This window comes from Hippopotamus amphibius, chromosome 16 (genome assembly GCF_030028045.1).
Source record: "Hippopotamus amphibius kiboko isolate mHipAmp2 chromosome 16, mHipAmp2.hap2, whole genome shotgun sequence".
NCBI lineage: Eukaryota > Metazoa > Chordata > Mammalia > Artiodactyla > Hippopotamidae > Hippopotamus > Hippopotamus amphibius.
The window spans coordinates 4,599,386-4,611,231 of record NC_080201.1 but is presented as its reverse complement, the minus strand read 5'-3'; the positions used below and the strand labels follow the sequence as shown (position 1 = coordinate 4,611,231).

At 57.7% G+C, this 11,846-nt stretch overlaps 1 protein-coding gene across 9 annotated transcripts; it reads right to left on the bottom strand.

The window, feature by feature from the left end:
- Window positions 1-244: 244 nt before the first annotated feature.
- On the bottom strand, window positions 245-8,476 carry TAF1C (TATA-box binding protein associated factor, RNA polymerase I subunit C). Of its 9 annotated transcripts, none has more exons than XM_057713221.1 (15): window positions 8,333-8,476; window positions 6,728-6,866; window positions 5,530-5,611; window positions 5,246-5,343; window positions 5,081-5,170; window positions 4,912-4,985; window positions 4,036-4,274; window positions 3,822-3,938; window positions 3,620-3,737; window positions 3,463-3,534; window positions 3,176-3,311; window positions 2,876-3,019; window positions 2,191-2,365; window positions 1,968-2,105; window positions 245-1,890 (listed from the first exon to the last, which is right to left on the bottom strand). In XM_057713221.1, the coding sequence occupies exons 2-15, from the start codon at window positions 6,863-6,865 to the stop codon at window positions 806-808; spliced, it is 2,706 nt and encodes a 901-aa protein (XP_057569204.1). In that variant the 5' UTR covers window position 6,866; window positions 8,333-8,476; the 3' UTR covers window positions 245-805. The 9 variants fall into 9 exon arrangements, with proteins under 9 accessions (XP_057569204.1, XP_057569206.1, XP_057569205.1 ...); XM_057713223.1 differs by having other exon boundaries at window positions 5,246-5,419; window positions 6,728-6,776; XM_057713222.1 differs by having other exon boundaries at window positions 5,246-5,360; window positions 6,728-6,776.
- Between the last annotated feature and the right edge of the window lie 3,370 nt (window positions 8,477-11,846).

Sequence of the window (11,846 nt, the reverse complement as noted above, 5' to 3'; positions counted from 1 at the left end):
CATCCACACGAGTCCCTGTGTGGATTATGTGATGTCCGGGTAAGCCACACATGATTCACTTCATTGGGTGCCTGAGACAAGACCTATTCCTCTTTTCACATGTGAACAGAAACCCAGGTCCCACCCCAGGGCCTGGGTCATTCCCAGGGGGTGCTTTCCCTGCAGGAGGGCAGACTCTTCACTGCGCCCACAGCCCCGCAGAGGAAGCAAACCTGACACACTGGATGTTGAAAGCCAAGCAACGGGGACACGGCCCGGCCTCGTTCAAAACCAGGCTCAGTTGACAAGTTTATTCAACCCCTAAATGTGGGTCCAACGTGCCTCCCTCTACAAAACATTAGATGGTGCTAGAAACTGCTTAACACACCCCCAAACCACTAGCAGCTGCCAATGCCTGGCGGGCTGGGCACTGGCAGGCCAGGCAGCTCACCTCACCATCACCCACCACGTCCCGGGGGCCTGTGCGCGGTGGAGCCCCCAGCCGACTGGAGCCCCTGCATTCCAGCACAACGCTGTTGGCCAGAGGGGATCCCGGTGACACTGACCTGCAGGCCAGGGCTCCCAGGGCTTCTCAACGTGCCCAGGAGCATCACCTACAGGAGAAACGACGACTCTGTTGTCCTTCTTCCTCCGACCTGGCTCCAAATTGCTTCCGAAGTGAAGTCTCCCACGGTCACAAAGGCCTTGGGAAAACAGGCAGGCCTGCACCCTGGCAACTGTTCTCTTTATCTCCGTTTCAACCACAAAAGGCACAGCTTATCCAGGATAGAGGACTCTCTGGAGGTGGGGGCGGCTTTCCCAGGCCTCAGAAGCCCATGCGGGGCTTCTTCCGGTGTGACTGAGAGCCGGAGAGGACAGCAGCCTGCTGCCTGGAGGGGGTGGCTCGGATGCTGGAGGTCTGGGAGGGGGGCAAGGTGGCACCCCCCGGGGTGTCCCCTCGGAGCGGCAGCTCAGCCATGCAGTCCCGGAGGGCCTGCTGCCTGGAAGGGGTGGCCTGGATGCTGGAGGTCTGGGAGGAGAGCACGGTGGCACCCCCCGGGGTGTCCCCTCGGAGCGGCAGCTCAGCCATGCAGTCCCGGAGGGCCTGCTGCCTGGAGGGGGTGGCCCGGATGCTGGAGGTCTGGGAGGAGGGCATGGTGGCACCCCCCGGGGTGTCCCCTCGGAGCGGCAGCTCAGCCATGTAGTCCCGGAGGGTCTGCTGCCGCTCTGAGGGGACACCTTGGGCCCACGGCTCCTGGGTCAACTCCTGGGAGGGCGGAGTCACTGGGGGCTGAGGCCTGGCCTCGGGGAGTGTCCGGTCTGGGCTGGGAGGGGGGCTGGCAGCGTCTGAAAGGTCCAAGCGGCCGCTGAGTGATGAGAAGGTGCTGGACAGCTGGGTCCGGCGCTTGTGCCGCTTGGGCTGTCTCCCAGGCCCCGAGCTGCTGCCCCAACGCCTCTCCCACCAGGCCGCTGCCCGGCCCTCCCAGGCTGCCTCCAAACGCTCGCTGAGCTCGTCCTCGGGGCCTGGCTCGGGGGCGGGGGGCCGCTCTTCCGTGGGGCAAAAGCCCAGGTCCCTCTGCTGCAGGAGACACCCTTTGGCCATGGCCGTGCGGAGACCCTCTGGCACTTTCCCCTCAACCTTCTGAGGCTCAAAGCAGCCCAGCAGGCGACGGTGGGAGAAGGTGGGTGCAGCCCACACAGGGGGAGCCGGGGACACCTCCAGCAGGGCCTTCAGCCACTGGCTGCAGGAGGCAGTGGCACGGGGGGTCCAGGAAGCCGTGGGGGCGTGAGAGTCAGGCCCGGGGTCTGCCTGGAGGTGGAGGTGCTGGTGGAAGACATCTCCAGCCACCGAAAGTTGGAAGAGTGCCAGCACTGGTGTGGAGGTGGAGGGTGGGATGGCGGCAGCCAGACCTGGAGATGGAAGGACCATGATCTCACAGCCTGGTGGGAGTACGGCTCCCCAAACCCACTCCTCTGCCCCAGCGTACCGATGGTTGGCGCTTTCAGACGTTCCTGCAGCTGCCACTGACTCTTAGGCTCCAGCAGGGGGAAGGCAGAGAGGGAGTCACTCCTGGAAGGGAGAGACTGGGGGGGCCCCGCCAGCCGGGGAGTGGAGGCCCCCTCTCCTGGAGGAGGGACAGACAGCTGAGTCCCTGCCTGCGCCCGACCCTGCCCGTCCTGCCCACCTCCCGCCCGTGCCCGGCCCCTCACCTGCGATGTGCAGCAGCTGCAGCTCCCCGGCCTGGCCCGCCAGGAGCAGCGGCCGCGGGAGGCCCAGGCGGGGCGGGGGCAGCAGCCGGGCCAGCAGGGGCGCGGAAGGGAGGCCGTGGTTCCACTTCAGCAGGGGCACCAAGGGCAGGCGCTCGTCCAGCAGGTAGAGTGAGAACTGGGGGCCCGGGAAGGAGATGGAGGGGATGTGACCAAGGCACGGGAGAGAGTGTGGCAGGACGAGTCTCCCTGGGTGGCGCCTTCTAGGGCCCCATGTGGTTCTCGGGGGGAGTGTAACCCCCCGGGGTCTCACACTCCCGGACAGGCCCCGACCGCCGCGCCGGCGTCAGCTGCCTGGTCCCGCACAGGAGGCGCCTCCCAAGCAGCTGGCACCGTCCCTTGTCCTGACGGCCTCCCTGGAGAAGGGCTCTAGGGCGCGGCTCTCACCCAGCCTTCCCCAACCTCACCCCACCCTGGCACGCACGCCCGAGACACACCCACTAACAGCCAGGGTCCTGAAGGGGCGGGGCAGGGCCAGACCTCCTCCCCCTTTCCCGACACACAAGGAGACCGTCGGGCTCCGGCCACTGCCCCCAAACCCTGCCCCCTTCCCGGCAGCTGTCCAGCACTGTCTCCAGGGACTGCCTGAGATGGTGCAGCACCCAGAGGAGGGGACGGCATCGCTCACCTGGGTGCAGATGAGGTGGAGCGGGGGGTACAGCGACTCGGGGCCGCACTCCCCCAGGTACTGGGTGAGCAGGACCCGCTCCCCTTTCTGGCACGATGCCTCCGCCCCTCCACGAAAAAGCAGCAGACCACAGCCTGGCGGGCCCTGGGGGACACAGCCAGGTCAGCCCGGCCACGGTCCGCCATCCGGGGTACCACCTGAGCCAGCTGGCCCAGGACTCACTGGCCCTGCAGCTCCTCACACCCTCATGGGGGAGGCCCCCCGCCCTGCCCCCACCGTGGACCTGCTCTGCCCCCTCACCTGAGTGTCCACCATCTTCACTCCAGTGCGGTCACCCACAGTCAGCACTCGAGGGTGGGCAGTGAAGTCTGCCCAACGCCAGGGAGACGGGTCCCGGAACACAAGGGTCTCGGGGTCCTTGTAGATTTGCTGCAGCCTTGGGGAGACAGACCAGCCATTGGGGGGGAGACAGGGAGACCAGCTGATGGGGGAGACTGGGGTGACCTGGCCTAGGGCCCAGGACATGGGCTGGGTTCTAGGGGAGCCGTTTGTTGCGGTGGAAGGTTTTTATGGGGAAGGGGTATTACCCATCCTGGGGGGTCCACAGACAGATGGCTCCGGAACGGCTACAGACGACCAGCTCTCCAGGCAGGTGAGGGCTACAGGGCACACACGTGATGAACGCTGGGGCCACCCCCTCCTCCCACGCCCACCTCCACGCACACCAGCACCAGAGCTGCTCACCTGAGGCTGACGCCCGTCGCCCCCTTCTCGACCTGCAGCACTTGGAGAGGGACCGGCTGCCCCTGCTTACTGACCTTCCACAGGGCACAGTGGTAGTCAGAACGGACAGCCAGCAGAGCTGAGGGATGGAGAGGGTCAAGGTCAGGATCAGAGTCAGACAGCAGATCAGTGAGCTGATGAGGGAGGTGTCTACAGGCCTTACCTTCTCCCTGCACAGTGCGGGTCACCACCTGCCGGACAGGTCCCCGGAGCCGGATGTGGCCAGGGTCTCCGAGAACCCGGGGCTCACTGCCTGGAGTTAGATCGACCTTCTGGAAATCTGGGCATCTTGCTAAGGATAAGTTCATTAGCTATGGCTACTCAAGGCTCCCAGTTTCCTGCCCCGTCCCTAGACCATGCCCAGCGAGGGAGGATACACAGCCTGTCCAAGGCGCCTCCCGCAGGGTAGACCAGCTGCCCGGCCCCGGGCGTCCTGCCGGGCACCCAGGCCAGGGCACCCCCAGTGAAGGCATCATCCAGGAGCAGCTGCTCCCACCGCAGGGCCAGCTCCTCGTGCAGCAGTTCTCCCAGGAGGCTCGCCACTGATGTGCCCAGGATCGGGCCCCCGAGGATGGAGAACCGGCGCTGGCGGTGGCTGAGGTAAGCCCAGGGACAGCTTGGGGCGAAAAGAGAAGGCAGGTCAGGATGTGGGTGACGGGGGGGAGGGCTGGGTACCATCCCAAGGAAGGCCAGGTATGGCTGACGCATTTTTTAATCAACCTAGAACTTCTTCCTCTGGGAAACAAACCCACCCTATTCCTGTGCTGCAGTCACATGATCCAGGCCTGGCCACTCAGAGTCTGCCATAGCCCCTGGCCACAGTGATCAGCTCACGATGGGCGTGACACCCAAGCCAAGCCAAGCCAGCCACACTGTTCCTGGGACCGCTGCTGGTGCCTCAGGAAGGACCTTAGCTTTTTCCCTGGAATCATAAACCATCTTGCTGCCACTTGGAAACAGTCTGTCCAGGAATTAAGCCAGGCAGAGGCAAGAGGATGAGAAAATAAAGAGGTAGAGCCCCATTAACATCTGAACACCTGGATGCAGCCATGCCTGTAGTCCATGAATTTACATTCCCTTTTCCCCTTACGCTGCTAGTGCAGCTGGGAGTTCTATACAAGGCAGCGTGGCTCATGACTGCATGGTGGGTGTGGAAGCAATTATGATGGAAAGCAGCATCCAGGCCCTGGCTCCCTCCACAGACCCCCACCAGCTAGGCCTACCCACCCCGTCCTTCCTCACTAGCCACTTGCCCCCAGGGCTGGTGTCCACCGAGGTCCTGGAGTAGCCTCTTCACACTGACCACGGTCTTCTTCTTGGAGCGACTCTGCGTGGAAAGGCCTCGTCAAGCTCACATGCCTTAGGGCTCACCCCGACAGGAAGTGGGGAGCCCCCTCTCCTGGCTGGCCAGGGGTCACTCACCCGTGCTCCCTCCAGTTTGAAATTCTCCAGCATCAGCTTCCCCAGGGGTGCAAAGGCTATGTCCCCATGGTCCCACAAGAACCAGCTGAGCTGCGGGTGAGGGGGAGGCGAGGTCACTAGGCACAGCCCTGGCTGCAAGGCACTGTCCACCGTGGGGCCACCTACCTGCTCAGTGACGTCCAGTACGGCTCGGGGCTGTCTCCGGAAGTGGTAACCTCCCCGGAAAAGCAGATCCTGGGCAGTCACGCCGGGGTCCCAGGGATCTGAGGGAAGAGTGAGGCTGGGGAAGGGCCCAGAAATGGAACTGGGTGTCCCAGGTGCCTGGAGGTGCCAAGGACCCTGTGGGGCAGAAGGAATCAGCAGGGCGAGGAAAGGCCTCGGGTGGGAGCTGGGAGAGAGGAGCAGTGGGCAACAGGTTGGGAGGGGGCCACAAGGACCGAGATCCTTACCGGGACCAGGAGGCAGCAAGGGCAGGGGCCCAGGGGTGTCCGGCTTCCAGAGCAGGCCTGTGGCCACGTGCGGCGCCGCGTTCTGAGGAGACACAACCACGGCCATAACAGAACAGTGCACATTCCTGGGCCAGGCGCTGTCACCGGCTCGTCTTTTATTAGCTCATTCAGTCCTCACAAGCCGCCTGCCAGACTGGTATGACAGTCATCACTTTAATGATGAGGAGAATGGAGGCACAGGGAGGCTGCCCCTCGTCCCAGGCTGCAGCCAGTGAAGTGAATCTGAACCCAGGCAGCCTGCCTCCAGTCTGTGCTTTTGACCCCCACGCTGCGCTGGTGCTCACAGGAGCCCCTGGCCTTTATTGGCCGACCCGAATCCCACTTGAGTCTCACTTACACTCAGGAGACCCTGTGGTCACTTACTCGGGACACCCACGGGATGCTCTACTCCCCCCACGGGGCTGGCTTCAGATGGCTCAGCTCCACACCTGGGGACGGAAGAGTGCAGGCGAAGCTCCTGGAGGGGGCAGATCTGATGGAAGCCCTTCCTTGCCGAGGAAGCCCCTACCCCCAACTCTAGTGTCTCTTTTCAATCTCTCGCCCACTTGCCTCTGCCTGGTGTAATCCTCAGCCAGCCTGTCTCCAAGTGGCAGCCAGATGACTTATGCTTCCGGGGAAAGAGCCAGTGTCCTTCATGTCCCAGGAAATCTCCCCTCCCCACCTCACCCCACTGTGCGGCTTCAGCATCCTTTTGGTTTCGCTCAGAGCTGTTCTCATTTTGCAGCGATTTTATCCTTTGGTCTGTTCGCTTGTCTCTTCTCACTCAACCTAACTCTGTTCCACGGGGGCAGGGAGCACATCTGACTTATTCACTCTGGATTCCCAGGGCCTGGTAAGGCACCCGGCAGATAGTAGGGGCTGTTTTCAGTGAGTATCTGTCGAACATAGAGGAAGGAAAGACAGAGGGAGAGGGAACCAGGAAGATAAGGGCCAACAGCTGCTGCTCAGTAAGCGCTCTGTGGACGGCAGGGCATCCCAGGTCCCCAAAGGAGGGGGCGCTGGCAAAGCCTGTGTCTTAGCAGATTTGTGCCAATGCCACCCCAGTCTGCACTCCTGCAAACTGGTGTGAATGCTAGGACAGTGGGCCAAGTGACAGCACCCACCCTGGAGCCTCCAAGGGTCTCCCCGCCATCCTCACCTCAGAGTCTCGGGGCAGGGACTCCGGCAGGGTCAGCGCGTCTCTCCAGCTGCACATGAAGGACATATCAGGGACACCACTCAGACCAAGGGGGCCAGTCATAAACAACGAGGGCGGGAGGGAGCTGGGGAAGTCCATCCTGGAAAACAGGAACCACCTGTCACCCTGGCCTTCCTCAGAGACCTGAACCTGAGAGCGGCTTCCAGGGTTCCTGGGAGGGTGAAGAGCGCCCTAAGAGGAGTGTAACTTCTTAGGGGAAGCAGATAACAAAGAACGAGTAAATATGTTGCCTAATGCCTGTAGTAGTAAGTGCTATATTAAAACCAACCAACCAGCCAGGAGGGAGGGGAGGGTGGTGGCCCAGCTTGCGGTTTTAGCACCAGCAGCTTCGCGAAGGTGGTGGTCAGCACACCCTGAGCTGATGGTGGAGAGAGCCATGCCCACCGCTCACTTACTGAGCGCGAGCACCCGCCAGACCCGGCACTACATGTTTTATTCTTCTCCTGCCCCTACTGCGGATTCCAAGTAACTGAGGCTTGGGAAACAGCAACTTGCCCAAGGCCAACAGCGTCATCCTGCACCTGATTCAAAGTCCAAGTTCTGAACCACTAAGCTCTCTCACATCCAGAAGCCAACACCAGTTTTAGAGTCTCCATAAGCAAAAACCTCTCCCCTCGGAACTGCAGCTGCAGCGTACCCGTTTAGTCTGTAACCTCCAGACATCTAAGTGCCCTCAGCACCTTGCAAAGTGCCCACCGCACAGTAAATGCCAGTAAATATTTGTCAAATGAATGAAAGTGTGTTTCTCAGGGCACGTGTCAGCCTCATTCTAACCGTGGTTTTTAGGTACAGCCTTATTTCTTCTTTGAGACTGCTCTCCAGGGGCAGGGACTGTATCAGATTCATTTCTGAGTTCCTGGCATCTGGCTGTTGCTGTCACTCTCTTCTGCTAACAGGAGAGGACAGTGGCGGGAATGCGTCTTTTCACTGCAGGACCCTTTCACACTCTCTCTCTGATTAGAATGAACACCGCTGCCCTTCGTACCTACCTACAAAAGCTTCCTCATCCTTCAGATTTTGAGTCAGGAAGCCTCTCCCAGTTCCCCCCTACCCCACAACACGCTGAGGTACTGGTGGAGCCCACGATCTCAGAGAAAGCCCAAGACCAGACAGCCTCGATTTCCCGCCTCCGCCCTGGGCTCCCGGCCCCTTCAGACGACCAAGGCTGCAGAGTCAGCCGGGTCTGCACGAAGACCAGGCCGGGCACGGCAAAAAGTGCGCCTGCCCGAGGGTGGGAGAGGGGATCCCGGCGGCCCCTCCCCTCTCGCCCACGCCCTCCCCATTCACCTCTTCCGGCTCCACCTCCAGGCCCCAGAATTTCAACCCGACGGCAGCAGAGGTTTCGCACCAAGCGCCGTGTGCCAGGCAGGTGCCGCCGGCACGCTGTACACCGGGGGGATGCGCCCCACTCCACAAGCCAGCGCCTGCTCGTAACCCACTCTGCAAAGGCGGGGCGACTGGGCCCAAAGCCACACAGCGGGGGGCCCGTGGACTTGAACGCAGGGACCTGCCCCTCCGTCCCGTCCGGGCGGCGCGCGCATTTACCTGGCCCCGGCCGTGCCGTGCTCGTCTGGGAAAGGAAGCTCCGCGTGACGCTCGCCTGACCCTCGTGCCGCGAGGGAGCCCGAGAGCGGCACCCTCACTCCGGCGCCCCGGACGAGGCGGCCCCACGACGGCGTTTACCGTCCGGTGGGCTGGGCCGGAAGTGCTCCCCGGAAGGCAGGAAGTCCCGCCTCCCAGCCTGGCCTCACGGGCGCTCCAGAGCGCCACCTCCCGGGCTGAGGTGGGATACGAGTGCAGGCTGCGCTGTACGCGGCAGAAAGCAAATCCCTTCAAGTGCCCCAGTGAAGTGCAGGTTGACGGGCGTGCGCGCCCCACCTCCGCTTAATTAACTTCCTGCTGTACAGGGCTGTTGTATTAATTCACTCAACGGACACTGAGCATCTACTGTGAGCCAGGCACTTTATTAGGCAGCAGGAATCCTACTGATCGTCCTTATACCCTGTGAAGCAGGCTTTCCGAATACGGGTGCAGGTAACTCCTGCGAATGCACAAGGCTTTCTCAGCAGTCACGCAGATACAGCTTTAGGCATTGGTTCCCAGGTTCTAGCGCGCATCAGCAATGGCCTGGAAGGGGTGTTAAAACAGAGTTTCTGATTCAGTGAGTCTGGGATGGGGCTTGATAATTTGCATTCCTAAATTCCCAGGTGATGCTGATTCTGCCTGTCTGGGGGCCACGCTTTAAGAGCTACTGTGCAGATGCAGAGAATGGACTGGGGCACACGGTGGAGGGGAGGCGAAGGGGGGAAGCTGGGACGAAGTGAGAGGGTAGCATAGACATATTTACACCATCAACGGCAAAATAGATAGCTAGGGGGAAGTTGCCGTATAACAAAGGGAGATCAACTCGATGATGATGGATGATGCCTTAGAGGCCCAGGACAGGGAGGGGGCGAGGGAGTCGCGGGAGGGAGGGGATATGGGGATATATGTATAAACACAGCTGATTCACTTTGGTATACCACAAAAGCTGGTACAAGAGTGTAAAGCAATTATATTCCAATGAAGAGCTTAAAAAAAAGAAAAAAGAAACAAAATATAAAAAAAAAAAGTTACATGTCCAGCCCCATAGTTTTCAAACCTGAGGGTGCATCAGAATACCCTGGAGGGCTTGTTATAACCATTTGCTGGGCCCCATCCCCAGGGTTTTCTGGTTCAGCAGTCCTGGGGTGTGATCCAAGAATCTGCATTTCTAATGAGTTTCCAATGACCCTGATGCTGCTGGCCCAGGCACCATACTCTCAGAACCATTACTTTAAAGAGTCAATTTCCAAATTCTAGGCTTCCAGCTATATAGATTTTATCTGGGAGGTGCCTGGAATTGGATGGTTCCCAGTCTTTTTCTCCTCTCTGGAGTGTTGCCTGAGATGAGTGCTAAACAAGGGGGCGATCCCAAAAAGCAGAGTCCCTGCAGGAGAACGTTCCTGTAAGACTAAGAAGAGCAGGCTCAGTAAGAAGCAGTGATGGAAGGGTTCAGGAGAGGGGCTGTTGGGGGCTGACAACGTATCTTTTAAAATTCTGCATTTACTATTACTATGATTTTTGGCCACACCTTCCGGGCATGCAGCATCTTAGTTCCCCAACCAGGGATCTAACCCGTGCGCTTACCCCACCCCCCCACCCCCCCCCACCCCCCCTCCACCCCCCCCCCGCAGTGGAAGCGCAGAGTCTTAACCACTGGACCGCCAGGGAAATCCTGTGGGCTGACAATATTATGTTCATTCACCTGAGTGCTGGTTACATGGCTGTGTGCAGTATGTGAAAATTCATTGAACGATCTGTGCACTTTTCCTTGTGTATGTTATACTTTAATAATCTTTTTAAAAAAGAAAAGAAAAAAGCAAAAAACTGCCAGCTTTAGATTATTGAGACATTTTATATTATTGTGACTTCAACCTCTAGGTTAGCCCTCTCAGCTACCTTAGAAGCAGAATCCAGAGGTCCCTCTACGAGGGCACGGATTCTTCTGTCTGTGCTGGTCACTGATGTATCCCAAACAGCCAGAAGATGCTTCATGCATATTTGAATCAATGGAAGAGGGAATGAAATGAGATGGTCCTTCTGAGAAAGTATCAACACATTTATTTAAATTGAAAAAGTTGAAGTCCAACGGTTTCTGATAGGAGGTAATCCTGTTTTAGCTGAGTGTTTTGTCTATGAGAGTAAGCTTTGCCGATTAAATCATTTGGAGAGAATTTTTCATAAATGGAGGAAGCTAAGTCTGCATCTCTATGGTTTTGGTGAAAACATATTGGAAAGATGATTATAATATATAATATATCAGAAATTGCACCTTTCGTAACTACTTGTGACTCATAAATTGGGGGATACGTAGTTTTTCAAAATTATTTTAGGGTTCTGTATGCCCCCAAAATTGAAGTACATTTATATTAGTTTCCTATTGCTGCTGTAACAAATTGTCACAAATTTAGTGGCTTTAGACCACAAAATATCATACAGTTCTGGAGGTCAGAAGCCGGAAATGGGTGTCATTGGGCTAAAATCAGGGTGTGAGTAGGGAAGAGTTCTTTTTTTTTTTTTTTTTTGCCCTTTCCAGCTTCTAAAAGCTGCCTGCATACCTTAGCTCGTGGCCCCCTTCCGTCTTCAAAGGCAGCAACGGCCAGCTGACTCTTTCTCACGATGCCATCTCTCTGATTCAGACTCTTCTGTCTCTCTCTGGTTTAAGGACCCTTGTCATTACATTGGGCCCACCCAGGTAATCCAAGATAACCTCCCTCTCTTAAACTCAGCTGATTAGAAGCCTTCATTCCATCTGCAACCAAAATCCTCCCTTGCCACATGATGCGACATAGTCATAGGCTGAGGCGATCCAGATGTGGACATCTTGGGGGGACCATTATTTTGCCCACCACATCACTATTCACATCACCCATCCAGCTTCTGCACGGGGCGGCCATCTCCATTTCTTCCTTCTTTCCTTTCTATAAGCAAGCTGTTACGTTTCCTCTTGTTACTGATATAGACCTAATGTGCAGTAACGTGTACAGTCTTAAGTGTACACTCAAGTTTTTACATGCATGTAAATCCACATAACCACCACCCAGATCAAGACAGAGAACATTTCCATCTCTCCAGAAGCTTCCCTGGTGCCACCTTCCAGTCAATACCTCCCTGAAGAAGGAACCATGATTCTGACTCATCATCACAGATTAATTTTTCCAGCTCCAGAACTTTATATACATAGAATCACGTGGAAGATAGTCTTTTTAGTCTGGCTTCTTTCACCCAACACGCATCTGTGATTGTGTGTGCAACAGTCGTTTGTTTCCTTTTTTTAAAAAATTTTGCTGCTAATAGTCCATTGGATGAATGTATCACCATTTGTGCAATTTCCTGCTGGTGACGTTTCCAGGTTCGACGACTTTGGTAAAGTCTCTGTGGATTTGTGTAGCCATCATTCCATTTCTGAACACCTGCTATGCTGTCCCCCTACTAGGTATAATTCTACTCTCTGGGCTACACAAGAAAAAAACAGAAT

What these genes read in the sequence shown, in the direction of transcription:
- TAF1C (XM_057713219.1), bottom strand. Translation starts at nt 6,865, where the DNA reads ATGGACTTCCCCAGCTCCCTCCCGCCCTCGTTGTTTATGACTGGCCCC. An exon ending in CCCTGCCCCGAGACTCTGAG is followed by an intron (nt 5,612 to 6,727) that starts GTGAGGATGGCG and finishes GTGTCTCCTCAG; the next exon opens with AACGCGGCGCCGCACGTGGC. An exon ending in GGTGGACACCAGCCCTGGGG is followed by an intron (nt 4,275 to 4,911) that starts GCAAGTGGCTAG and finishes TTTCGCCCCAAG; the next exon opens with CTGTCCCTGGGCTTACCTCA.